At 57.6% G+C, this 26,427-nt stretch overlaps 3 protein-coding genes across 3 annotated transcripts in view; all 3 read left to right on the top strand.

The window, feature by feature from the left end:
* Positions 1 to 1,693: 1,693 nt before the first annotated feature.
* Positions 1,694 to 7,317, top strand: LOC135891802 (volume-regulated anion channel subunit LRRC8E-like). The gene is made up of 2 exons (XM_065419467.1): positions 1,694 to 1,831; positions 5,059 to 7,317. Exons 1-2 carry the CDS (start codon positions 1,694 to 1,696, stop codon positions 7,315 to 7,317), a joined length of 2,397 nt encoding a protein of 798 aa, XP_065275539.1.
* A 9,871-nt stretch (positions 7,318 to 17,188) lies between these two features.
* Positions 17,189 to 19,567, top strand: LOC135892005 (volume-regulated anion channel subunit LRRC8D-like). Its single transcript, XM_065419680.1, has one exon. The coding sequence runs from the start codon at positions 17,189 to 17,191 to the stop codon at positions 19,565 to 19,567; it is 2,379 nt and encodes a 792-aa protein (XP_065275752.1).
* A 4,682-nt stretch (positions 19,568 to 24,249) lies between these two features.
* MAP2K7 (mitogen-activated protein kinase kinase 7) overlaps positions 24,250 to 26,427 on the top strand; it is a 72,773-nt gene continuing 70,595 nt past the window's right edge. The window contains exon 1 of the mRNA XM_065419424.1: positions 24,250 to 24,408. Within this exon, the coding sequence (XP_065275496.1) occupies positions 24,285 to 24,408 (124 nt within the window). The 5' untranslated portion in view covers positions 24,250 to 24,284. The remainder of the gene's footprint in view (positions 24,409 to 26,427) is intronic.

Below are 26,427 nucleotides of genomic sequence, written 5' to 3'. Positions count from 1 at the left end.
GTGGGGTCTAGCGCATCAGAGCGGGGTGGGGGGGACCAGGAACCAGGACTCATGGCTTCTATTCCCAATTGGGGAGGGGAGGGGGATCTAGTGGTTAGAGCAGGGGAGGCTGGGAGACACGATTCCTGGGTTCTAGTCCCAGCTATAAGATGGGAGTGGGAGCTAGGGGTCAGAACATAGGGTGCTGGGAACCAGGAGTCCAGGGTTTTATTTCCACCCTGGGAGGGGAATGGGATCTAATGGTTAGAGCAGGCTGACCTGGGAATCAGGACTCCTGGGTTCTATCCCCAGTTTGGAGGTGGGGGGGGGGTCTAGGGGGTTTGTTAGAGGGGTGCAGAGGCTGGAAATCAGGATTCCTGGGATAAATTAAGAATTTTCCCTGCTGCACAACACTGAGACTGGAGTCTGGATTCCCGCCCCCACCCCCAAGTCTGGGTTACTGGGCCAGGCTAGGTAAAGCCCAGCACTGGGATCAGCATCGACCCATCTGCCTCCTGTAACCCTCAGCGAGCGTCACCCCATCTCTGTTGCCTGGGGGAGGCCACAGGGCGTTGCTATGGTGCTTGGAACCCCTGCTCCGAGGTGGTAGGTTCCAGGGCCTGGGCTGGCCAGGACCCCCCATCGCTGGGCGGTTAAGCCCCATCCAGTGCCCTTGGTGCCAGGTGATTGGGCTCATCCTGAGCCAGCAGAGGGGTGAAATCTACGGCTGGCTGGATCAGTTTTCAAAGGGATGCTGGGAGGGAAATGGGACCCCAGTGTCTCCCCTTGGCCTTCTCCAAGATCCCACTCCCTGCCCATATTGATGTCCTGAATCAACCTTCCCAATGACTCTGTGAGTAGCCCTCGTCCCGTGTCTGAAGGGAACAAAGTCAGGCAGGAGGGGAAAGGTCGCTCAGTGAGACCGGTGTGGGGAGGAAGTGGTGTGGGTGACCAGCTGTGCTGCAGGGAGTGTGTGTGTGGGCTCTCCTTGGAGTCAGTGCTGACCCTGATGTCTCAGAGCTGCAGTAGGGGGAGCTGTTCTGCAGGAAGCAGGGTGGGGGCTCAGTAAGGGGTGCTCTCCCCTCGCAGTCAGCTCTGGCCCCAAAGCTGCACTGCAGCATGAGACCAAGGCACTGACCTTTTGTGGTTATCAGACTAGCCATTCTTCCCAGGAGTCAGGGTGTGGCCCCTGGTGTCCTGCCCAATTTCTGACATGAGTAATCCCCTTCTGCCTCCCGACATCCCGCCCTGGAACTTCCACTTTCAGAACAGGGCTCTCCTGTCTCAGGCTGTTGTGGGGGTGGGGGCTGTTAACCAGTGGCTGTGCCCCACCCCAGAGGTGGCTGCATGTCAGGGCTGGGCAAACGATCCATACCTATGTACAGTGTGTAATGAACTCTGGGATGGTTGGTGTTACGGAGGTGAAAGAGATTCAGGGTAGGACAATTCTCTCTCTTGGGCTGGGATCCTGCCCTCTTCCCAGGGGCCAGCTCCCTCCCAATGTTCCACAGCCCGATGACTTTTGCTCCCCAATGTCCCTCTTGCAGTCAGGTAACCCGGTGCTGCCTCCTGTTTTCATAATTGGGCCCCCTTCACTCCACCATATTAACCAAGGATCCAGCAAGCTCACTGGACCTGAGCTGGGATTTGAACTGGGGTCTCTAGGGAGGAGAGGCCTCCACCAGTCTAACCCCACCTTCTCTCTGCAGACAGGATGATCCCAGTAGCTGAGTTCAAGCAGTTCACGGACCAGCAGCCGGCCTTCAAGGTGCTCAAGCCCTGGTGGGATGTGCTGGCCGAATACATCACGGTGGCCATGCTCATGATCGGGGTCTTTGGCTGCACCCTGCAGGTGGGTACTGGGCTGGGATGTGGGCTGGGACCACCCTCTGTGAGACCCCACCCATGCAGCAGCAGGGATAGGACCTGGGACCTCTGGATCCTCCTCTCTCTGGAGCTGAAGGAGAATCTCCAGCAGCAGCAGTAGAAAGTTCTATCCCCGGAAGTTGATGTGCTCATGCCGGTCAGTACGGTGCCCATAATAGCATGATGCAGACCCCACAAACCGGCCAAGAGCAAGAGTGGAAACAGAGGAGAAGCCAGCTGGCTGGGAAGAACACCCCTTATCCTGTCCCCCTTCTGCCTGTCAAATTGCTGCTGGGGCAAATGGAGTCCCTTGTCCACAGTGGATGCCCTGTTGCATTGTAGGAGGGACATCCCAGCATGCACTCTGCTGTGACGTGAGGTGGCTGGAAGATGCACCCCTGGGGAACTGTGAACTTTGGATCAGAACCTCTGGGGTTTGGCTCTGAACGGCTGGGTGGGTGAATGCCACCTTCCTCCTGGGAGAGGAGAGGGTGGACCCAGGGCTCGAGGGAAAGGGGAGCAGGGGAAAGGGCGAGGGTCATCAATATAGATCCTAAGATGGACTTGTCACCCTTCCCCTGATCTGGAGGTGTCTGCCTCCCCTGGAGCTGCCAGTCCTCCCAGGAGGTATTGTATCAGTGCAGGTGCTGCCACCCCGCTGCAGGGGATCCGCGCCCAGGCAGGAAGCTCGCCCCAGCATGTCTGGGGTGTGGCTGGATCGCGGGCTGCCCTGGGGAATGGGAGGAAGGTGGGGCACAAAGGCTGTGGCTCAGCACCAGGAATGAAAGGGGCTGAGATGAGATGAGCCCGTCTCGTGTGAGCCTGATCAGAGACAGGCTGCTGAGCTAGATGGGCCCAGTGGGCTGATCCAGGTGGGGGGAAAAGAGAGCTGAGAATAGAACCCAGGAGTCCAGATTCCCAGCCCCTCCCCCTTATTCTTAGTCCCTTCCAAGAGCTGGGAACAAAACCCTGACTCCTACCCCACCCCTGCAGCTCTAACCACTAGACCCCACTTCATAAAGGTCGGACTTGAATTTTAGTGGTTAACTGATGGGCCAGCAAACTTTGCATTCTGGGGTGGAACGGGGGGAGATGGGAGACTGACACCCCCCATCTCTTCCCCCTGCATGAGCTACCCCTCCTCCACCCAGCCCTGTTCCCCTCCTCCACCCAGCCCTGTTATAGGCTGGTCTGTCATCATTCTTGGGTGGGGAGGGTGCTTGGTCACCACCAGATGACGGTCCCCCTGATATTGGGGGTAGGAGTCTGTCTATACAGAAGCCAAGCAGCAGGTGCACAAGGCAGCAGCCCTGTTACATCATCTGTCTCTTGTGGTAACAGGGAGAATATCCGTGGCAACGAGTCCCATAGGCAAAGCTCCAGGGCCACTGGGGAGGAGGGTGGGAGTGAGATTAGCTCCCTGCTGGCCCCCTCTTGAGTTAACCATTCAGGCACCTGCCACACTGCCAACCAATGAGATGCCAGGGGGTGGTGGGATCTGCCAGGGAAGTACAGAGAAACCCCCTTGAGATGGTGGCTAGAGCAAGGGGGGCTGTGAGCCAGGTCTTCTGGATTCTCTCCCCAGCTCTGGGAGGGCAGTGGGGTCTAGTGGCTTAGACCAGTGGGGTGAGGAGTCAGAACTCCTGGGTTCTATCCCCAGCTCCGGGAGAGGAGTGGGATCTAGGCATGGTGAAGGCAGAGGAGCGGCAGTAGTGGCAGGCAGGACTCCTGGGTTTCATTCCCAGCTCTGCCACTGACTTTTGGGGTGACCTCAAGCAAATCCCCTGTACGCATATGTTCAGACCTTGCTGACACTGGGACCATCAGCACAGCACTCTATTGCTTGAGCTGAGCTGAAGGAGCAGCTCCATCAATAGGCACAGTAGGAGGTTGGTCACCCACACTGCACAGGTGGGTTTGGCTTGCTCAGAACCAGGGGCTGAAGGACAACTTCTGTAACAGGAAGTCATGTGGCCCTGGGGTTGCAGTAACCAGAGGATTTTATTTTGCATGCCACTGGGCCAGCTTGGGCTCTGCAGAATGAGGGGCAATAATTCTTTACAGCACCCTGATCAGCTCGTCTCTGCTTCCTGCCACCCGCCCTCCCCTGCTCTCCTACCTAACAACATCACGGCGGGGCCTGTTCCCTTCGGAGTCAGGACTCCTGGGTTGTGATTAGCGATGGCCTGGCTTAGCATGGGCCCTGAATCACAGGAGCTCCTCATGGGGTTGGTGTGTGCCATGTGCAGTGCACGCATTCACAGGCTGAACTCATGGGACGCTCTTGCTGCTCTCTAGCTGTGGGGTAAGATGCCGGCGTGAACTAGCATCTCATTGCCCTTCTCTAGTCCCATTTGTCTCAGCCTCACCAGGTGCTTTCGAAACTTGCTACCTCCCTGGAGTTGGTATAATGCCCATTTTATGGAGGTGGAAATGGAGGCACAGAGAGAAGGGAGCAGCCCAAGGGCTTAGAGAGAGTCAGTGGTAGACCCGGGGATAGAACCCAGGAGTCCTGACTCCTCACCCCACTGGTCTAAGCCATTAGACCCCACTGCCCTCCCAGAGCTGGGGAGAGAACCTAACTCCAAGCACCTGAGCTCTAACTACTAGACATGCTTCCTCACCACCAACTGTGCTTCTTGGACACTGTCTCCTTTGTCCCAGGGGCAGCCTAAGTGGGGCCAGAATGGGTCATGCCCACTGGTGCTCCAGAGTCGCAGCCCCCTGAGACTGCAATTCCCAGCACACCAAGTGTCACAGAACCCATAGCATTCCCAAGGTGCACCTCTGCACTGAGGGTGTGCTGGCTGGGCTGCAGCCTGCTCTGGGCGGCACAGTTAGGGGCCACCCTTGGCTTCTGTCTCATGGATATTGCATTGGGTGCTGGAGTGTCTAAGCTACCCCCGGGGGTCCTGGGTTGGGCAAGGCTTCGGTGCCCCTGTTATCACTATTGCCCTGACATACGCGTGAATGCAGCCTGCAGTCAGTGCTCAGGGGGCAGAACTGTGCATGGACCATTGCATGACATACAGGGCCAGACCCCCAGCGGGTGTCAATTGGCCAGAGCTCCATGGGAGTCAATGGGGCCAGACCCCCAGCAGATGTAAATCAGCCATTGCTCTATTGGAATCAGTGGGGTCAGATCCCCAGCTGTTGTGAATCAGCATCCCCCATCGTTTCCTCACCTGTTCCCCTCTGTGGCCATATCCCCAGGTGACACAGGACAAAATCATCTGCCTCCCCAACCGTGCCCCTGCTGGTGCCCCACTCTCTGACGAAACGTGCCAGAATTTCGCCAGGAAGAGCCTCAATGCCTCGGAGCCAGACACACCCCTGTCCTCCCGGGAGATGAGCGGCCTGCGCAACAACCTGGACATCCAGCAGTACAGCTTCATCAACCAGATGTGCTACGAGACAGCCCTGCACTGGTACGCCAAGTACTTCCCCTACCTGGTGGTCATCCACACCCTCATCTTCATGGTCTGTGCCAACTTCTGGTTCAAGTTCCCTGGCACCAGCTCTAAGATCGAGCACTTCATCTCCATCCTTGGCAAGTGCTTTGACTCACCCTGGACTACCCGGGCTCTCTCCGAGGTCTCTGGGGAGAACCAAGAAGGGACGAGCTCAAAGAAGGAAGACCGGCGGAGGAAGGGCATCAAGGACGAAATGCCCGAGCCCCACCCTGCTCTACAGCCTGTTCAGTCCATCTCCGAGAAGAAGGTAGCGGAGACTCCTGCGGTCAGCCTGCTGGACAAGAAGGAAGGGGAGCAGGCCAAGGCTCTGTTTGAGAAGGTGAAGAAGTTCCGGCTGCACGTGGAGGAGGGAGACATCCTCTATACCATGTACATCCGCCAGACGGTTCTCAAGGTCTTCAAGTTCCTGATTATCACGGCCTACAATGCCGCCCTTGTGCAGAACATCCGCTTCATCGTGCCCTGCAGCGTGGAGATGGAGGACATGACAGGCTATGACCACTTCTGCTGCAACCACACCAAGGCTCACCTCTTCTCCAAGCTGGCCATCTGCTACATCTGCTTCTTGGGCATCTACGGCCTCACCTGCCTATACACTTTGTACTGGCTCTTCCACCGGCCCTTGAAGGAGTACTCCTTCCGCTATGTGCGAGAGGAGACGGGCATCAGCGACATCCCCGATGTCAAGAATGACTTTGCCTTCATGCTTTATCTAATTGATGAGTATGACTCCCTCTACTCCAAGCGCTTCGCTGTCTTCCTCTCCGAGGTCAGCGAAAGCAAGCTCAAGCAGCTCAACCTCAACCATGAATGGACGGAGGAGAAGCTGCGGCAGAAGCTGCAGCGGAATGCCCTGGGCCGCCTGGAGCTCCACCTCTTCATGCTGTCCGGCTTGCCTGACACAGTCTTCGAGCTGATCGAGGTGGAGGCCCTGAAGCTGGAGATGCTGAAGGATGTGACTTTCCCACCGCTGGTGGCCCAGCTTGTCCGCCTCCAGGAGCTCTCCCTGCTGAACTGCCCCGTCAAGCTGCCATTTGCCTCCCTGGTCTTCCTGCGGGACCACCTCAAGGTGATGCAGGCCACCTTTGACGAGATCAAGGATGTGCCACTGTGGGTCTACAGCCTGCGCGGGCTGGAGGAGCTCCACCTCTCTGGCCTCTTCAGCCAGGAACTGGGGAGGGCGTCCGGCCTGGAGAGCCTGCGGGAGCTGAAGAACCTCAAGGTGCTCTCGTTGCACAGCAACATCTCCAAGGTGCCGCCCAGCGTGACTGATGTCTCAGCTCACCTGCAGCGCCTGTGCATCCTCAACGACGGCACCAAGCTGGTGACGCTCAACAACCTCAAGAAGCTGGTCAACGTGCGGGAGCTGGAGCTGGTCAACTGCAACCTGGAGCGCATCCCCCATGCCGTATTCAGCCTGGTCAGCCTGCAGGAGCTGGACCTGAAAGACAACCAGCTACGCTCCATCGAGGAGATCCTCAGCTTCCAGCACTGCCGCAAGCTCGTCTGCCTTAAGCTCTGGAGCAACCACATTGCCTATATCCCCGAGCACATCCGGAAGCTCAAGGGCCTGGAGCAGCTCTACCTCAACCGCAACAAAATAGAGACCCTGCCCTCCCAGCTCTTCCTGTGCACCAAGCTCCGCTGCCTTGACCTCTCCAACAACGGCATCCAGGTTATCCCCCCGGAGGTAGGTGTGCTCCAGAATCTCCAGTACTTCGCCATCTCCTCCAACTCGGTGGAGACCTTGCCCGATGAGCTCTTCTTCTGCAAGAAGCTGAAGACTCTGATGGTGGGACACAACAAGCTCTCCACCCTCTCTCCCCGCCTGGGCAACCTCTCCTTACTCATCAAGCTGGAGTTGAAGGGGAACCGTCTGGAGGCCTTGCCGCCTCAGATCGGGCGGTGCCAGGCTCTCAAGCGCAGTGGCTTGGTGGTGGAGAGCACCCTCTATGAGACGCTGCCCACGGACATCCGGGAGAGGCTGGAGAGTGAATGAGAAGAGGGGACAGTCATCAGCACGGGCAGGCTCTTTGGTCACCTGTAGAAAGACTCTCACAGATGACTAGAGCTGGGAAGTGCCTGGTGTGCTCCTAGGCCAGAGCTGCAAAGGCACCTGGGAGATCTCCCACCAAGAGTCTTACCAAAGAATCATCCCCCCGGCCATGGCTAGGGAGGGGCTCAACTTTTCATCCCAGTGCAAATGTGGACAGTCAGTGATCCTGTACGGCAGGATTGTTGTACAGTCAGTGATCCTCTGTCAGGGCTGCCACATTGTATCCTGGATTGCAGGGGAGAAATGACTCTATTTATACATATTTTTTAGTGTTATTAACAAGCAGTGTTTATTGCTTTTAAAAAAGGGCAATTTTTGTTTGTGTGCTTATGTGTGTGTGTAAATAGCTCATGTTTTAACGTGCTAGATCTCCGGCACACTTTGGTCACTGCCCCATAAACTGTACCCCATCCCACAGTCTATCCTACGAATTTCCAGGCCAATCTGATGGGTGATCTAGAGAGGATGCAAATGTGGGTGTTCAACTGAAATTTTGCTGTGGCTTTAACCATGGGAGAGTCTTTCCTCATTCCACAGCTCCACCCACTCCACTGATACAAAGGGATGCCTTTTTGACATCATTAGCCAGTGGAACTCACTGTCACAAGATGTCACCAAGGCCAAGATCTCATTAGGATTGAATTTCATTAGTGTTTGGTCACGTCTCAATTTCGGCAGCCCACACCCACTGTGCTGTAACCACATTCCCAAGGAAGGTTGCAGCTGGCTTTGTAGGTCATCTGCCCTGGAGAGGGGAAGGAGTGTTACCAGGTTGAAGCATCTAATGGATTTACAGTACCAAGAGAAGCTGGTTTTGCCACTAGGTGTGGTATGTGCTTATCATACAAATTTAGATGGGTGGGTGTGGCTCCCGTTGACCCCGCCCCCCTTGGGTGTGGCTTCTCCTGCTGTGACATGTCTCCTCCTCCTTGAAGCATGGTTTTTTCCACCAATGACATGGCCCTCATGGGCTCCTCCCCTGAGTCCCACCTCTCTGTGGCAGGATTCCAGATGGTCTTTGATTTCCCCTGTGCTGCATGTACCTGAGTCTGGAGCCCTTACTCAGGCAAAGGTCATGGGAGGATTTCAGGATCGAGCCCTTCTTTTTATATTAAAGGATGTATGGGGGGAGTGGCAATCCAAACACCTGTTAATAGCAATGGGCCTGAACCAGGGCCCTGGCTCTGTGCAGCTGGAGGGGAGAAGTTTGAAATCTGACCTGTGCAAATAGCCTTTATCTCTGCACCAAGCTGGGTGCGGCACTCCAAGAAACCCCAGTCTGAGCAACGCCCCAGCCTCCTCGGCAGCCGCTCCCAGAACTGGGGGAGCACTCCTAGGAACTCCAACATTGAAACCCTTCTTGCCCGGTAGCCAGCGGCAAGGCACCCTGCAGTTCTGGGAGAACCCCCATCAGCTCTGTCCTGGAGCCAGAGGACATATGGGCCAGACCCGACGTCAGTATTATCATAGTAATGGGTAAAGGCCCCAACAGAGCAGAGCCTCCATTGTGCTGGCTGCTGCACAAACACCTCCCCCACAATGCGATCGGGGCCCCCTGTGCACCAGCCACTGCACAGACCCCTTCCCCAACCCCGACTGGGGCCCCCAGCGTGTTGGGAGCTGTCCAGCATCAGAGGCTCCATTGCATCAGGCTCTGCACACACACCTAGTGAGGGAGAGTCCCTGCACCAACAAGCGCATGGTCATACGGACAAAGGGTGAGAGGGGAAACTGAGGCACAGGGAAGGGAATAACTTGCCCGAGGTCACACAGCAGATCAGCAGCACAGCCAGGAATTGAAGCCAGGTTTCCTGAATTCCAGTCCAGTGCCTTATTCACTAGGTCACACTGTGAGAGGCATGGGCAAGGCTCTATCTGAAAACCCGTATTCTCTCTCCTTGTGATCGCTCTGGATATACTTGGTGTATCAGACCTTCCCCTCCCTGAGGCTGGTTGGTATCTAAGCAAGGTTGCATCTGGCAGGTAAAACCCCTGCACCCCACTGATGGAAGTAGGGTGACCAGATCACAACACTAAAATATCGGGACACATTGGGGTGCTGTCAGCCCCGCCCACAGTCCACCCCCACTCCTCCCAGGCTCCGCCCCCACTCTGCCCCAGGTCCCGCTCCCTCCCGGCTCGCCCCCCCCCCCCCGCCCTTCCTCATCCCCCAGCTGGCTTGCTGCATCCCTCCTCAGTCCCCCACCCACTGCTCGCCTTTTCACCCTCCCCGCCCGCCACTCGCCTCTTCACCCCCCTGCCCGCCTCTCATCCCTACGGCGCCGACTTCCCCTCTTCCGGGTGGGTGCTCGCCCACCCCCCGCCTCTTCCCGCCCAAGCATCTGCCCTCACTCCACCCCTATTCCACCCCCTTTCCCCAAGTCCCCGCCCCTGCCCTGCCTCTTCTCCATCTCCTCCCCTGAACGTGCCACATCCCCGCTCCTCCCCCCTCCCTCCTGGAAAGCGCTAAGCGCCGCCAAACAGCTGTTAGGCAGCGGGAAGCACTGGGCGGGGGAGCGGGGATGCGGCACGCTGTGGGGAGGGAGGGAGAAGGAGGCGAGGAGGAGGGAGCTTGGCTGCAGTTTTTCCCTCCCTCCCGCTTGCCTCCTTACGTGAACATCGGGACAAATGGTGTCCCGATCGTACAATGATTGGGACAAAGGGTTAAATATCAGGACAGTCCTGATTTTATCGGGACATCTGGTCACCCTAGATGGAAGGGAGCTCCCTGCTGATGTGTAGGGAGAGGAGTGGTCCCAGATCTGTTGCAGTGGAAATGCTCCCTTCACTAAGGCCTCTTGGACAGAAAGGGTGTAAAACAGGGAGTGGATTTCTCCTCCCCCACCCCTGCATGTGGTGATTCCACAGAGCTCTTCAGAGGGGAAGCCGAGGAGAAGCATGCCCAGTTGTCACCATACCCCAAACCTCAGCCAAGTTGGGATGTGGATCCAGCTTTGGACTGTCTCCCAGTTTGGGGGCGCTCATTGCTAGAGGGGGGGTTGATTGTGGGGTTCATCTCTGATCCGGTCTGGCAATTCCCATGTTCCTATATAAGATTGTACAGCACCTTGCACAATGGAGCTGGGACCTGGCTGAGGCTTTTAGGTGCTACCAGAGTATAAACGATTATTGATTATTTGTATTGCAGTAGTGCCTAGGAGCCCCGGTCAGGGACCAGGGTCCTGGTGTGCTAGGCGTTGCGTGGAACAGAAAGACAGTCCCAGCCCAAAGAGATTCCACTCTAAGGAGGTAATTGGGTAGGTGGGATTTCAAGAATTCCAGCTACCCTGGGAGATCCCTGCATGACTCAGCGCTACAGACCCACCGGGGAGGTGCTTGGTTAATGGCATAACTCCCCCAGCTGTGGGTGAGTTGCAGACAGTCATAGCTACAGGGACAAGACACTGGCGAGGAGCCTGAAGAGACCGGGTGTAGAGCCTGCATGTAGGCTGGGGGTGAGGGTGGGATGACTGACGGGAGGCTGGGACTAGCACAGGTGCCACGGGGTTCGGAATGGCTGTTAAAGGTCAATTCAAATAGGTGGTAATTCCCCCTCCCCTTCAATGCAGGGCACCTGAATCCAACAGCCTGGTGGCTAGTGCTGGGAGAAGCTGAAACTGACCAGAGCCAGGAGGGCAAATTGACCGGGAGGGGGTTGCTGTCCTCTGCAGCAGGACATGCATGTGAAAGGTGGCAGCTGAAACTTTCCAACTGGATTGACTCAGCAGAGCCCCGAAGTCCCTCAGTAGAGCCAGCGACGGCAATGGGATCTTTCCTCTGAGTTCAATGGCAATCGGATCGAGCTTGCCATGCAGAGGTGCACTGCTGACTGCCTGTGGTGCCATCGGTCTCACTAATCCCGGCCTTTCTCCCTAACCCCCCCATCTAATCCCATAGATTCAAGGGGGGGGGGTCACCAACCTCCCTGTCCCTCCTCAGAGAGGCACAGATTTTCAGGCCAGAGGGGACCATCTAGTCTGACTTCCTGTCTATCACAGGCTACCAGCACCCACACACCAAACCCAACCGCGTAATGAGACCGGAGTACCATAGGAGAGCAGACTGCAGACTATTACATGCCACAGGGCCAGGCAGAGGAGAGGAGGGACTGAGGTGCACCAGGGCCCGAGGCCTCCGTGATGGCAGGGAGATGTTTAAGTGAGCTATGCCCAGATAATCCTGGCAAGTGCCCTGCACCCACATGCTGCAGAAGAAGGTGGAAGCTCATCAAGGTCCCTGCCAATCTGACCTGAGGGAAAATTCCTCCCTCACCCCACATATGGCCATCACCGGGACCTGGAGCACATGCACAAGAACCACCAGACAAGCACCTGACAGAGGGAGAATGCTTGGTGCCAACTCAGATCCCTGGCCCACCCCACCCACTGGCCCGTCTCCAGCCCTGATGCATCAGAGGAGGGAGATTAAAACAAAACTCTCCCAGAATACATGGAGGCGGTAGGGAGGGAATCCCTTCCTGAGCCCTGACGGTGGCCAGCTGTAACCCTGAGACACATGCTATTAGGAACATAAGACCCAGGGGTGCTGAGCCCTGCTCCCCACCATCCCCAGCAACCACATCACACAACTGCCCTTATCAGTGTGTCCAGCTCCCTCTTAAAACCAACTCATCCCAGCCCCTGTGGCCTCCCTCCACCCCCAGCCTCCCTTCAGTTATCCTGCTGCTCACCCCTAATCCCAGCCCTTCTCCCCCAGTCTTCCTCCCTAACCCCATAGGATACCAAACAGGGGGCATTACACCCCCCTTCCCCTGCCACCATCCAGCCCTGTCTGCATCCCAAATTCCCTTCAGCGGGCATCTGACTGGGGGCAGGGGGCTTAGCTGCTCCCTCCCCCACGCTGCATGTGGGCCCCGGGCCAGGCCACAGATCTGACAGGAACCGGCCACACCCCACTCGCATGGCAACCGGCCAGGAAACACTCCAGGACGGGGCCCAGTGGCACTGCCTCCTGCTCCTTCTCTCACCCCCTGGCTCCGAGTCACCAGCAAGAAGGAGATGGGGACGGACTGGAGCTTTAGGGCTGGGGTTGAGGGTGGATCTCAACCTAGGCCCAAGGTGGCTGCCTAGGGGGGGCTTTGCCACTGGCCGAGGGTGGAGGGGGGGTTAGGAATTGAGGTGCTAACGCCCCCAACACAACCCAGTCCCACCCCCATCTCTGCCTTATAGACACAAGCTCCCTATCCCCCCAACAGCCCTTACACACCCCACACATCCATCTCAACACATACCACCTCACCCCACCCCCTCCCCAATAGACCCTGCCCCCCACTAGCTCTTCCATGCCCTGGGGATGGCTATCCATCGCCATCTGCTGGCTGACAATGTGCGAGCAGCACCCAGAGCCCCGTCTCCTGTTCCGTGGTGTGGATCAGAGCTCAGCAGCGAGAGCTCTCCACTGCTCTGGATCCCACCCCCTGGGTTTGTGTTGGAGCGCGTTCAGGAATTGGAGTCCTTTTTCCATTAGCCAAAGGACTGGGCTCGTGATCCCGGCAGCGCCTCACCCCAAAGCACTTTCTACAGTTAGTGTGACCAGACAGCAAGTGTGAAAAATCGGGACGGGGGTGGGGGGTAATAGGAGCCTATATAAGAAAAAGACCCAAAAATCGGGACTGTCCCTATAAAATCAGGACATCTGGTCACCCTATCTACATTCCCTCAATCCCACTGCCGGCCTCGGCAGATAATCGTTACCCTTTGGATCTACAGGGAGCTGAGGGCAGGACGCCACAGGCTGTGTCTGTTGTATTATAAACGGGAGGGAAATAAAAACAATCCAGAAGAGACCCTTGGATCCACTCCCACAACCCAGTAAGAGAGAACCAGGAGTCTTGATTCCCAGCCTTCACTCCGCTCTAACCACTGGAACCTACTCCGCTTCCAGCATGAGGGATAGAACTGATTCTCCCTGCACTGACCACTGAGGGCCTACAGCTGGGCACAGAACCCAGGAAATCTTGCCTCCCAGGCCCTGGTCTGGTGGCTGGAGAGTGGGGAGCTGAGACTCAGGACTGCCTGCATCCTGTTGCCAGCTCTGTCTCTGACATGCTTTGTGATCTTCAACCTTCTGTGCCTCAGTTTCCCCATCTGTCCAAGGGGAGGGGTGGTCATTACCCCAGCGGCGGGTCTAATGAGGGAAGTGCTTTGGATTAGAGTTGGCTGTAGCCTTTCGCTAACACAGCTCTCCCCAACCAGCCCATGAAACAAATGAGGAAGTCATGCTCCCTCCTTTCACAATCCTTCCCCTGCTCCCTGGAGCTGCCATGGAGACAGGAGAGAGAGACACTCCAACCGGCCGGATGTGAAGGGCTCTGGCTGGGGACAAGTTGGGCTCCTGGCCAAGATTGGGGGGGCCGGAGGAGACTCTTCCCTGTAGAGAAGAGACTTGGTGGAGCAAGGATCTAGGGCAAGCGGCAGCCCCAGGCTAAGCAGCAGGTGAGGGGAGGGGGCCTGGATGAGGACAGGCAAGAGGTGGGAAGGAAAGGGCTTGAGGTACTCTGGGGCTGTTCCCAGGGCCGGAGAGCGGGGCCAGACCCCCTGCTGCCAGGCAGGATCAGGCCTGAGTGGGTGGGGAGGCTGCTGGGTATGAGTCAGGGGTTCCCCCCGGGATTGGCGTGGGGCAGGGAGCGGTTTGCAAGGCTGAGGGGTGATAAAGAACTCAAGCTAGTTAGTTGCAGGGAGAGAAAACATTGTTCTCTTCTGGGTCACGGGCCATTCTTCTCCTTCTTTCTCTCTCCTTCTTCCATGCTCTCTCTCTCCTTCCCTATTCTCCACATCCCCCCAGCATTCCTGGGCTAACCCCAAAGGGGGCCAGAGCCAAAGCCAGCTGTTAGAGAGGGTGTCCCAAGGCGACAGGGATCTGGCCCCATGGAGACAGGGATCTGGTTCCGTTTCCCCCGCAACGGGGAGGGGACGGGCTACTTCTGTAGCTGGCAGGAGGCTGGGAAAGGTTTTGGGAGGGAGGAGGGTGTTGGTGATAAATCCAGCTGGTAGGAGCAGCTGGTTGGTTGGGGAAAACGATCCTGTTCAGAGCACTGAAAGTGCCAGGGATCCGAGCTGGTTTACATGCCTTGCCCCAGGTAAGCAGGTGGCCAAGGGCAGATGTGTGGTTAGCACATTGGCTGTGGTCCTGTCAGTCCCTCCCTGTGCGAGGCTGGGCACGTCACGGCATCGCTCTGGGCTGCCCATGGTGAGATAGGCGGGGGGATTCGTCCCCTGGCTGGGACATTGTCAACTCTTTCTAACGAGAGGGCAAAGAATTGTTAGAATTGCATTTAATATTCTCACCCCCAACTGCCCTTCATGTGGTTTGGAACAATAACTGTCCCAGCAACAGTCCTGACACTCAGCTCCCCCCTGCTCTAACCATTAGACACCACTCCCCTCCCGGAGCTGGGGATAGAACCCAGGAGTCCTGACTCTAGGCTACACCACTTCATTTAAGATCTAGCCTTTCGGATATCAGTGGGTCACACTCCTGGCATGAGACCAGGGTGGATCTGAGTAGGATGGAGGGAAATCAGGGGTCGAAGTGAGCGATCTCCTTCATGCTGAGAAGGCAGGAGAAGACACGTAAGTCTAGGGCAGCCTGTGGCCTAACAGGGAGACTGTCAAGGCTCCGTTGGTCCTTCTCAGCCCCGCTAGGGAGGGATGGGGTGCGCATGAGCTCAGACTCTGGGAGGTGAAATACCTTCCTTCATTGGCTGCCTGATGCTGGCTTGGGCTCCCAAGAGACGAGATGCCTGGGTTCAGATGCCCCAACGCAAGAGGGGGCCAGTTCTGCCAGGAGGAGCTGGGCACTTCGCACATCCACCTCCTGTGAACAGAGCAGCGATTCATATGCAGAGCCTGGACTGAACCCCTCACCCGACAGCATCGCAAAGCGAGGTGGCTGCCTCATGAGCTAAGGGAGCCACTCCCAGAGCCAGCAGCGGCAGTAAGTCCTTTATCCTCTGGGTGAGAACAGTCATGGGACGGTGACTGCTACACCCTCCCTGAGACATAGAGCTAGGGCACCACTCCATAGGCAGAGTGCAACATTTAAGCCCTCCTGTGCTGCGTCATTTCAGTTCTGGTTCCCCTCCTCTTGGACACTCCTGTGCATTCAAACCACAGGGCAGCCCTTCCGCCAAGTTTATCCCTCTCTCTGCTGGGCAGGATCCTGTGGGCAGGTGGCAGAGCAAAGGGCTACAGCAGCAAGATGGTTATTAAGGGGATCACCTGGTCCAGAGCTCTGAATCTACCAACCCCAGGAGTGGGTGGCCGGCAGGACTGCAGGCTGGCACTGCTACGCCCCAGCTTTTAAACAGGGCCTTGGAGGACCCCTTCAGTGTGTCAGAGCCCCCAAGGGGTCCCACTCTTCCTTTAGGTTAGCCCACGTGGCCTCCCCGTCTCCGAGACTGAGCCCCTGGGCTCCAGCCCTCCTGCTTCACCCCAGGAGCTTTGCCCGGAGAGTCCAACTGGGACATACGCCAGGCCAGAGACTTGCCCACTCCTCAGGGTCCAGGGCACCCTGGGAAGGATTTGCAGTGACACCACGCAGCCTTTACAAACAGTCGGGGCTATTACTCAGCTGGAACACAGCACGGGAAGTCCTTAGGTGAGCACAGAAAAGCAAAGGTTAAGACATAGCCACCTCGCCAAGCCAGCGCCCCACCCAGCCAAGCGGCCGTGGGCTCCATTTCAGGCTCTCTCTCTGTCAGACCCAGGTGAGAGCCCTGGCTACAGCACTTGCCCCGCAACCTGACCCCTTTCCCTTTGTTCTTGAGCTGGGGCCTTGGACTGGCAAGTGAAGACGTGGGGAACTCCCCGCTGGTTGCTAGCTGTGGACATGCTGGCTGCTGGAGTTCCCACTGTCTTTTTGTATTTGCCACTGATATGGGTTGGTTTCCAGCCAGTCCTTCAATGAGCCGTTCAGTCCACCCCAGACAGCAAGGAGAGACACATGCCTCAGGGCTCGGGTGCTGGCCCTTTTCCCCATTGGTTAGTGATGTAAAGTACAGAGGGAAACTGAGGCACACACAGCAAAAAATTCCCACTTCATCACAGGGCCCCAGCTGAGTTCTGGGTTCTCAGCTTCTTTGACTGACAGGCCCTGAAGTGTCTCCTAGAAGACAGAGGCAAGAGGAGAAGGGTGGAACCTCATCACTGAACAAACATGGAAGCAGCATGTTGTCCGGCCTCTGGCTGCCCCCCTCTGGGGGGTGGCACAAAGGCAGGGGACCCTGGGGAAAGCCCAGCACCCACCCCTCATGTCTCTTCACTACTTTGAACCTCCACATTCAAGGCTTTCTATGCCATCAGCTATTTCTCTATTAGGTGTATTATGGCAGCACTTAGAGGCTCCACTGTGCCAGGCACTGCACAGACACACAGTCAGAGACAGTCCCTGTCCCAGCTGAGATCATGGCCCCGTTGTGCCAGGCGCTGCACAGACACACAGTCAGAGACAGTCCCTGTCCCAGCCGAGATCATGGCCCCGTTGTGCCAGGCGCTGCACAGACACACAGTCAGAGACGGTCCCTGTCCCAGCTGAGATCATGGCCCCGTTGTGCCAGGCGCTGCACAGACACACAGTCAGAGACAGTCCCTGTTCCAAAGAGCTCACAGACTAAATAGGCAAAGGAAGGATCGTTATCCCATTCTATAGATGGAGAAACTGAGGCACGGGGAGATGAAGTGATGTGACCAAGGTCCCAGAGGGAGTCTGTGGCAGAGCCAGGATCTTCCAAGAACCAACCCAGGCTCAGAACACCTCTAAGCCACTGACCCTTATTCTTTCCCTCCCAGCAGCCATGTTTTCCCTGACGGAAGTGGCCTCCCTGAGTGATGGTCGGGCCCCGTTCAGTACTCTGAAGCCCTGGTGGGACGTCTTCACAGACTACTTGGTCCTGGCAATGTTGGCCATCTCCATCATCGCGGGGACCCTGCTGATCTCCACGGATCAGGTGGTGTGCCTGCCTGTCGGCAGGACCAGCATGGCTGCAAGTGGGTCCCTGGCTCCCAGACCTGCCTTAGGGCCTCTGGATGGCCCAGAACACGACGCTACTCCGGTTGGCACCAGGAGGGAACTTCCTGCTGCCAACAGCGGACACCCAACCAACCTTGACTACCAGCAGTACCTGTACATTGGCCAGGTCTGCTACCACCAGGCGCTGCCGTGGCACTCCAAGTACTCCCCGTACCTGGCCCTCCTGCACGCGCTGCTCTTGATGGTCTGTAACAACTTCTGGTTCATATACCCCAAGACCTTCTCCAGGATCGAGCTGTTCCTCTCCATCCTCCGGAAGTGCTTCCAGTCACCCTGGACAACCAAGGCTCTCTCGGAGACAGCCTGCCAGCCCTTGGAAGGCAAGCTTGGCCGGATGAAACCCTGCTCTGCCCAGATCTCTCAGGCTAGGGCTGGCTCCCAGACGGAGCAGGCATCCTCCTTCTCCAGTGCCACCATCCTGGACCGGAAGGACGGGGAGCAGGCCAAGGCGCTCTTCGAGAAGATCCGCACCTTCCGGGTGCACACTGAAGCCGCCAGCCTCCTCTACTGGGTCTACGTGGGGCAGACAGTGTTCAAGGTGGCAACGCTCTTGGCCGTGCTGGGCTATGCCTCCAGTTCTGCTGGCACCATTGCTTTCAGGCACGTGTGCCGGCCAGGCCTGGGGGACCTTGCTGGCCACGCCACCTTCTCCTGCACCCACAGCCTGGCCTACATCCTGCAGAAGCTGCTGCTGAGCTACCTGGCCCTGGTGCTGCTCAGTGGGCTGGTGGGGGTCTACACACTCTACTGGCTGCTCCTGAGGCCGCTCAGGGAGTACTCCTTTGGGCGGGCCAGCGAGGAGAGCAGCTTCAGGGCCATCCCCAATGTCCACAATGACTTGGCCTTCCTGCTGCACATGGCTGACCAGTATGACCCGCTCTGCTCCAAGAGGATTGCCATCTTCCTCTCCACTGTCAGCGAGAGCCAGCTGCTGGAGATCAGACAGGAGCACCGTGGGGACTATGAGGAGCTGCGGCGGCAGGTGGGGAGGGACGCCTGGGGCCGGCTGGAGCTGAGGCTCTGTGCCCTTCCAGCCCTGCCCCAGGCTGTCTATCAGATGGCGGACCTGGAGGTGCTGCGGCTGGAATGCATGGCGGAGGTGAAGCTCTCCGCCAAGGTGGCCCAGATGGGAGCACTGTCTGAGCTGCAGCTGTCTCACTGCCCAGCCACGATGGAGCCCATGGCCTTGTCCTTTCTGCAGGAACGGCTCAGGGGGCTGCACGTCCAGTTCACTGACGTTACCGAGATCCCCTCCTGGCTTTACTCCTTGAAGAACCTGCGCCGGCTGCACCTCTCCAGCCACCTCTGCTCCAATGTGCTGGTCCTGGAGTCCCTCCGGGAGCTCCGGAGCCTGGAGATTTTGCTGCTCCAGACCAAGCTGACCAAGCTTCCTTGCTCTATGTCCACCCACCTCCGCCAGCTCTGTATCCAGAACGACGGGACCAAGCTGGAGGCACTGGGGGTCCTGAAGAAGATGAGCAGCCTCCAGCAGCTGGAGCTGCTCTGCTGCCAGCTGAAGAGGATCCCACCGACAGTCTGGCGCTTAACTGGCCTGCGGAGGCTGGATCTGCGCTCCAATGGCATCCGCAGCCTTGAGAAGGGGGCTGGCTTCCAGCATCTGGCACAGCTCACCTGCCTGAAGCTGTGGCACAACCGCATCGCCACCCTGCCCGCTTCCATTGGCGCAGCAGGCAGCCTGGAGGAGCTGGTGCTATCCCATAACGAGCTGGAGTCCCTGCCCCAGGCCTTGTTTGCTCTGAAGAGACTCAGGCATCTGGACCTCAGCCACAACCTCCTTTGCCTCCTCCCTGCAGAGATTGGCCAGCTGGGGATGCTGCAGCAACTCTCCATCACTGGCAACAGGATCAGGGCACTGCCCAGCCAGCTCTTTGCCTGCCTGGAGCTAACTTCTTTGCAGCTGGCGGACAACGCTTTGACCACTGTGCCGGCTGAGATCGGGAGGTTGGTGCTACTCTCCAGGCTGAAGCTGACAGGGAACCCCTTGGAGTCACTCCCACTTGAGCTAGGCTGCTGCCCCCTGCTTAAGGAGACCGGGCTGAGCGTGGATAACGCCCTCTTCGAGACCCTGCCATCTCACGTGAAGCAGATGCTCGCCACGCCCATCTCTGCTCCATCCCTGTGAGGCCTTCGGCTGCTCCAGAAACGTCCCTGCCTGGCGTGTGGACAGCTGGGGAGCCTGTTATGTGGCTTGTCTGTAGCTCCAGGGCATAGGGAGGAGATCTTGGTTAGCAGCAGCAAGTCGACCGAGCCCAGGCACTGGGTCTCTGGAGAACTTGCCGGTCATGGAGCCCCCTTGTCCAGGTGGCTGCATCTGTATCAAGTACAGCATCTGCTGTGTCATAACCACAGACCAAAATCTAGCTCCCACCCAAGTAGGGTAACCCTGGCCCATGCTCCTTGCTCACAAAGAGGCTTGGGTGCAGCTGAATCTGGGGTGGCAACTGAAGGGGGGCAGCCCAGGCTGGGGGCATGGGCACTCCCTGCACAGCCCAGCTCCATGGTGCCTCCCTGGACAATGGGGCTTAGGAGGAGGGACAGGGAAGCCACAGCGGCTGGAAGATCAGCTGTCCTGAGGATCCATAGCCTGTTACACCTGCAAAGCCAGGAGATCTGCTGTGGAGAGGCTACAGGGCCACCCTGTGGCCTAGAGGAGGAATGACACCTTCCCCAAAATACCCAGTGCTTCCCCCCGGATATGAGGCAGCAATGAGGATATGACTCAAGTCAGCACAGATAAGCTCCTTACCTCCTCTTACACCATGGGACACTGGGCCAGAAGGGGCTCCATTAATCAGTGTGGACATCAGCCCCTCGAAATCCTCACATGAAATACAGGAATAGCCAGACTGGATTGCAGCAGGGGGCCCATCTAGCCCAGACTCCTACAGTGGCCGACAGCAGCGGCTTCAGAAGAAGGTGGAAGGAGCACCCCCAGTAGACAGCAATGGAGTAACCTGGTCCCGGGGGAAGATTCCTCCTAGCCCCCAACAGCCCAGGCCCTGTAGCAGCAAATCTGTCCCTAAACTCCACTATGTTGTAATATTTGCTATTCTAACTCTGGATGTTTCTGTTACCTGCGGAGACACCCAAACCTGCTTTGTTCTTGGCTTTACTGATACCTTGTGGCAGTGAGTTCCACTGGCTCATTAGGGAGCAGCAAGAGCTTAGAGCCTCACAAGGCACACGTTTAAAGTGCAAGGGGGAGGGGGATGAGGACAAGTGAGGGAATCTCTAAGCCAACCTAAAAATAAAATGAGTCATGTTTTAGTGCACAGTTTCTCCAATGCAGCCACCGTGGCCGCATGCGGCCACCAGGGGGTTTTCCTGGGGCCACGACAGTTTCCTGTGCAGCATCAGTCCCTCCCCTTCCGCCCTGTTGCTCCTGCATGTGCTGCCTCTCTGAAGACACAGGTGGGACACACAACGCTTAAGGAGCAGGTGAGGCGGCAAGGAGGCGGTGAGAAGACGGCAGCGGGCGGGGGTGTGTGAAGAGGCGAGTGGCGGGGGGGCCCTGGTGGAGGAGTAAGGAGGTGAGCGGCCAGCCAGCAGCAGGGTGACGAGGCGGGCAGGGGGGGGTCTGGCTGCGAGCGGGGGGGGGGGGGCTGAGGAGGCAAGTGGCAGTAGTGGGGGGGTCCTGGTAGAGGAGTAAGGAGGTGAGCGGCCAGCCAGCAGCAGGGTGAGGAGAGTGGGTGGGGGTCTGGCTGCCAGCGGGGAAGTGAGGAGGCAGGAGGTGAGCGGGGGTGGGGTGAGGAGGCGAGCGAGAGTGGAGAGAGGTGGCGGGGGGGGGGAAGCAGGGTGAGGAGGTGAGCGGCGGGCGGGGGTGGAGTGAGGAGGTGAGCAGGGGGTGGAGAAATGTGGCAGAAGACGAGCGGGGGATGGAGTGAGGTGGCGGGAGGCGAGCGGGGTTGTGTGTGATGAGGCGAGAGACAAGTGGGGCTGCAGTGAGGTGGCGGGAGGTGAGCGGGGCTGGAGTGAGGTGGTGGGAGGCGAGCGGGGGTGGGGTGAGGAGGCGAGTGGTGAGTGGGAGTGGAGTGAGGTGGCGGGAGGCGACCAGGGGTGGAGTGAGCAAGTGGGAGGTGAGCGGGGGTGGTGTGAGGTGGGAGGCGACCGGGGGTGGAGTGAGGAGGTGAGCGGGGGTGGTGTGAGGTGGCGGGAGGTGAGCGGGGGTGGGGTGAGGAAGTGGGAGGCCAGCAGGAGTGGAGTGAGGTGGCAGGAGGCGAGCGGGGGTGGAGTGAGGAGGCGAGTGGGGGTGGAGTGAGATGGCGGGAAGCGAGCGGGGTTGGAGAGAGGAGGCGGGAGGTGACTGGGGGTGGAGTGAGGTGGTGGGAGGCGAGTGGGGGTGGAGTATGGAGGCAGGAGGCCAGCTGGGGGTGTGTGTGAGGAGGCAGGAGGCGACCGGAGGTCAAGTGAGGTGGCGGGAAGCAAGCGGGGTTGTGTGTGAGAAGGCGAGAGACGAGGTGGGAGGCGAGCGGGGGTGGGGTGAGGAGGTGGGAGGCGAGGGGGGGTGGGGTGAGGAGGCTATCGGCGAGAGGGGATTGAGTGAGGTAGCAGGAGGCGAGTGGCAGTGGAGTGAGGAAGCGGGAGGTGAGCAGGGGTGGGGTGCGGAGGCGAGAAGCGAGCGGGGGTGGAGTGAGGAGGCGAGAGGCCAGAGGAGCCCCGGGATGGCCAAAGCCCTGAGACCCCCCCGCCCCGCACCTACCTGGAGGAGCCCTGGGCTGGCCGAAGCCCAGAGTGCCCCCGCCCCCTCGTTGGGAGCTCTGGACTGGCCAAAGCCCTGCCCCGATCCCCACCACCTGCCCGGAGGAGCCCTGGGCCAGTTGCGGCAGTGCCTCCCTTCCCTCTCTTCTCGTCCCCAGACCCCAAGCCATCCAGATATGTTTTTAATTATTATTTGGAATTCTATTATGTAAAAGCATTTTTAAATTTACTTCAGAATTGTTATACAATCACTTTTACTAAAACAAGCACAAGAAACAATAATAAAAAAGACAAGAACGTGCAAATCACCTTATTTGTGTTTCTATTCTGTTAGGTCCAATAAAGACTAGAGATAACTGTGCATGTTTTTATTATTGAGTCTGCAAAAAAACCCAAAACCTTACATAAATAAATGACAATGATTTGGATGTATATATGTGCATATTACTTAATTAACTTTGGGAAAAATAAATAATTTTAGGAAAAAGTGTAAGTGCAGCCACCAGCAAGAGTTAGTGGGCGCACTCTGAGGCCACCCAAAAATTGGTTGTGAGAACCCCTGTTTTAGTGCATTTTTGGAGCTCTCCTCCGAGTGAGGCGAGCAGCCCAGGCCTGAATCCTGCACCAGGATCCAGTCCCACAAAACTCAGTGCAGGATCAGGGGCTTGCGGATGCAAGGTCAGATTTTCAAGCACTGGGTGTTTTGAGCTCATTTGAAAAGCTGGCTGTCACGTGCCACGATGGGAGCTGCTGGGCACTGAGCGGGGTGGGGACGGACTGGGGCAGGGAGAATCTGGGCCCCCAGTTTTGGGGGGTGAGTAGGCTCCAGGGGAGAATTGGCCCCTATGCGGGGGGGGGGGGTGAGCCCCACAAGGGGGGTGGGGGGAAATCCATTTTGGGTGAGGGAGCAGTGAAATCTGGCCCCGAGTTCTTCTGAAAATCTGGCTCTTGATGGGACAACCAGCCCCAGCTAGAACTTTCTGTGGCTCCTTTGACGGAGATGCCACATTTTTAACTAGCGCAATCAGACGCCGCCGGGCCCACACGTGGGTGCACTGGAAGCATCAGGCAGCTGGGTGGGCCGTCCCGCTCAGAGCAGATGCCTCATTCCTATCCTGCTGTGAGTTTTGGATCCATTTCTTCCACCATCCACCCCCTTCTGCAATCACGGCCGTCTCTCTGTCGGATGAAAGCACCATAGTGCCCCCCGGGGGTGAGCACATCCCCAGTCTGGTGCAGCTCAGCCTACTCTAGCCCAAGGTTTACTAGGCCCCAGCCCCTCTGAGCCTGGTCTGCTCCAGCCGGGCCCTGGCTTTGGGGCCCTGTGCAAGGCTGTGAGTGCACTGTCGCTCTCTCTCGCCATTCTGCTGGCGAGACACGAGGTTTATTTGGAGCCCAGCTCCCTGACTCAGAGGAGCTGGGTGGCCCCTGAATGGGGGGGGGGGATTTTCCCAGGGGTTCCCCAGGAGTCAGCAGACTGGGGACGGACGGGGAGTCCCCAGGACTCCCAGACCAGATGGGTGTTAGGGGGAGGCACAACTGCTAGACTAGGGAGTGTTGGGGCAGAGGCAGGTTCCCCATGCTGGGGCAGGATTCCCGTTGGGGGGTGGGTAGAGGTGGAGGGTCTCCCTAAAACCCAGGCCCTGGAGTCTCCAACCAGCTAGCTGGGAGCGCATGCGCATTAAGAGTTGCCCGAGACAGGCTGAGCAGGCTGAAATACCCACGAACACACACAAGAGGGCACCAGTATGCGCAGCGGAGTCTTCGAAGCGTTAAAGCCGTTGGGGGCCATGGACGCTATGCGCATGTGTATTACATTTTAGCGGCTCCTGCAGTGCGAGAACTTTGCCAGCAGGTGACGCTGCGTGATCATCACGGCGCATGCGGTCCCTTTTCAGTCCGAGGGCCTCGCCTCAACGGGCAGGGGGCACTGTCGGAGAGCTGGGTGCGGACGCATGCGTACAAACACCCCTCGTAGGTGGTGGGTGTGTGGCGGGATTACGGCGGCGCAGCTGGTTCAATCCCGCGCCTGCGCAGCGCGGCTCGCCAGGAGGTACGGCGGCTCGGCGGGCACATGCCGCGCCTGCGCAGCGCGTGTTTGTGTATTCTGGCTGCGAGGCGGCGCTGGCTCCGGGGGGAAGATGGCGGCGTCCTCGCTGGAGCAGAAGCTGTCCCGCCTGGAGGCCAAGCTGAAGCAGGAGAACCGGGAGGCCCGGCGGAAGATCGACCTGAACCTGGAGATCAGCCCGGCCCGGGCCCGGCCCAGTAAGGGGGGGCCGCGAGAGGAGGGGCCCTGGGGGAATGACGGGGCCCCGGGGCGGGGCCTGAGGGGGGCGAGGTTGGCAGGGGAGGGGTCTGAGCTCTGGGGGTCTGGGAGGGGGAGGGACCTCGGGATGACAGGAGCGCGAGGTGAGGAGTCTGAGGTCTAAGGGTGGGGGTAGCGGGCCCCGTGGGAGGGGGCGCTTGAAGACTGGGGCTCTGGAGGGGAGGGGTCTAAAGGGGGGTTAGGTAGGGAGGGGCGGGATTTAGGGAGTGAGGGGGAGGGGATTGAGGCCTGTGAGTAAGGGCTGTGAGAGGCCTTTGGGATGACAGGTGGGGGGTGAGGGGGGTGAGAGAGTAGCCACTGGCCACAGTGATCTGTGCGGGGAAAGGGGGCAAGGTGAGTCTCTGGGGGGAGGAGTTGGGGGGTTGTAGAAGGGGGATAGGGAGGGCCCTGGGTGGGGTCGGGGATGGGAATCTGAGGGAGGTGGGCCTGCAGTTGGGGTGGGGGGGAAGGGACTGTTCTAGGGAAAAGGAGGGATCCGGGCTGAAGAGGTTGTTTTTTGGAGTTGGGCAGCACAGTGGGCCATGATGTAGGGGAGAAGGGTGTGAGACCAGCAGAGGGGACCCCACTTTTTGTGATAGTTTTGTTTGTAATGGAAGGAGGAGTATAGGTGGGACTGGGATCACAATCGGGTTGGGGGGGATGAGAGGTGGAAGGATGATCGGGAGTCTCTCCATATTCTGGGAGAAGAAGGAATGGTGAGGTGAATAAGGACCTCCCCAAGAGGCATGGGGTACAGTACAGCAGGGATTGCTGCTTGCTGTGTATGTGGGAGAGGGATGTTCAGGTAGAGATGACAAGAATCGGGGTTGCCCCTTACCACCAAGCCTATATGAGGAGGAGAAGGGAGAGACCATTGGCTATACAGGGTGAGTGAGGAGAGAGTTGAGTTGATCAGGTTGCCTGGTATGTGGCATCCCATTTGTTTGGAGACAGGATGAGGGGTTCAGCATATGTGACCTGTCAACATTAATGATGAAAGTGCTTTTGGGGTGGTCATCTACTGAGGCCTTAGGAGAGGGTATGTGTGCAAGACTCTGAATTGGTGGGTGTGGGAATAAGTTAGATGATCTTTATGGGTGGGATAGAGTCTGATTTTTAATGTTCTGAGCATGCAGTGATTTGGGTGGAAATGCCAGTCTCTTCTTATCCTGTCATCTGGCACCTCAGCCAGGCTTGCAGCATGTGGCAAATATGTGTGTGTGTGTGTGTGCAAACTGACTTGTGGCACACTTGAGGCTACCAAAAGGCAATTGTTAATCAGTTGCATAATCGTGTGAGATAGTTAGATGTGGAAATGTTGGTGTGTCCTTTCTGCCTTGGGTTCAGGCTAGTCAGCTAGAGAAGAAGAACAGTGGTTTTACCTCTGAAGCCTCGTGTGAAGGAATGAGGGTAGGAAGCATGTTCTAATAGCGAATAAGGCAGTGGACTAGGACTTGGTAGACCTGAGTTCAGTTACTGCCTTAGACACAGACCTTGAGTCACTTAATCTACCTAGTGCCTCAGTTTCCCATCTGTAATATGTGAATAATACCATCCAACTTGACAGGGCTTCTATGAGGGTAAAGTCCCTTAATGAGTGTGAGCAGCTCAGATATTGTGATGAGAGCTTTTTAAATTATTAGAAAGAGGATTGTGTAATTAAATGATGGTTACATGATCATATAATTATATGCTCACAACAAGCCTTGGGAGTACTAGATTCTGCTGCTGGCCCAGTTACCTATCAGGCAATAATTTCTGGAGAGTGATTGCAAGGTGATGAGTTTTCAAAAGTTACTCGTCAAGCAGGCTCTTAGCAGCTGCTTCGCTTCTTTTCCTCCACGGCACAGAATTGGTGTCTCATCTCCCCAATTAGTTGTGTAGTTACCACCTTGAAACTGTCCATTGGCTGGGTGCTATCCTGAGTGAGTTTTGTTTTAAGCCAAAAGACGAATAAATTAATTTTAAGCTGATCGATA

This window comes from Emys orbicularis, chromosome 19, assembly GCF_028017835.1.
Source record: "Emys orbicularis isolate rEmyOrb1 chromosome 19, rEmyOrb1.hap1, whole genome shotgun sequence".
Lineage (NCBI taxonomy): Eukaryota > Metazoa > Chordata > Testudines > Emydidae > Emys > Emys orbicularis.
This window is presented reverse-complemented; position numbering and strand designations above follow the sequence as displayed.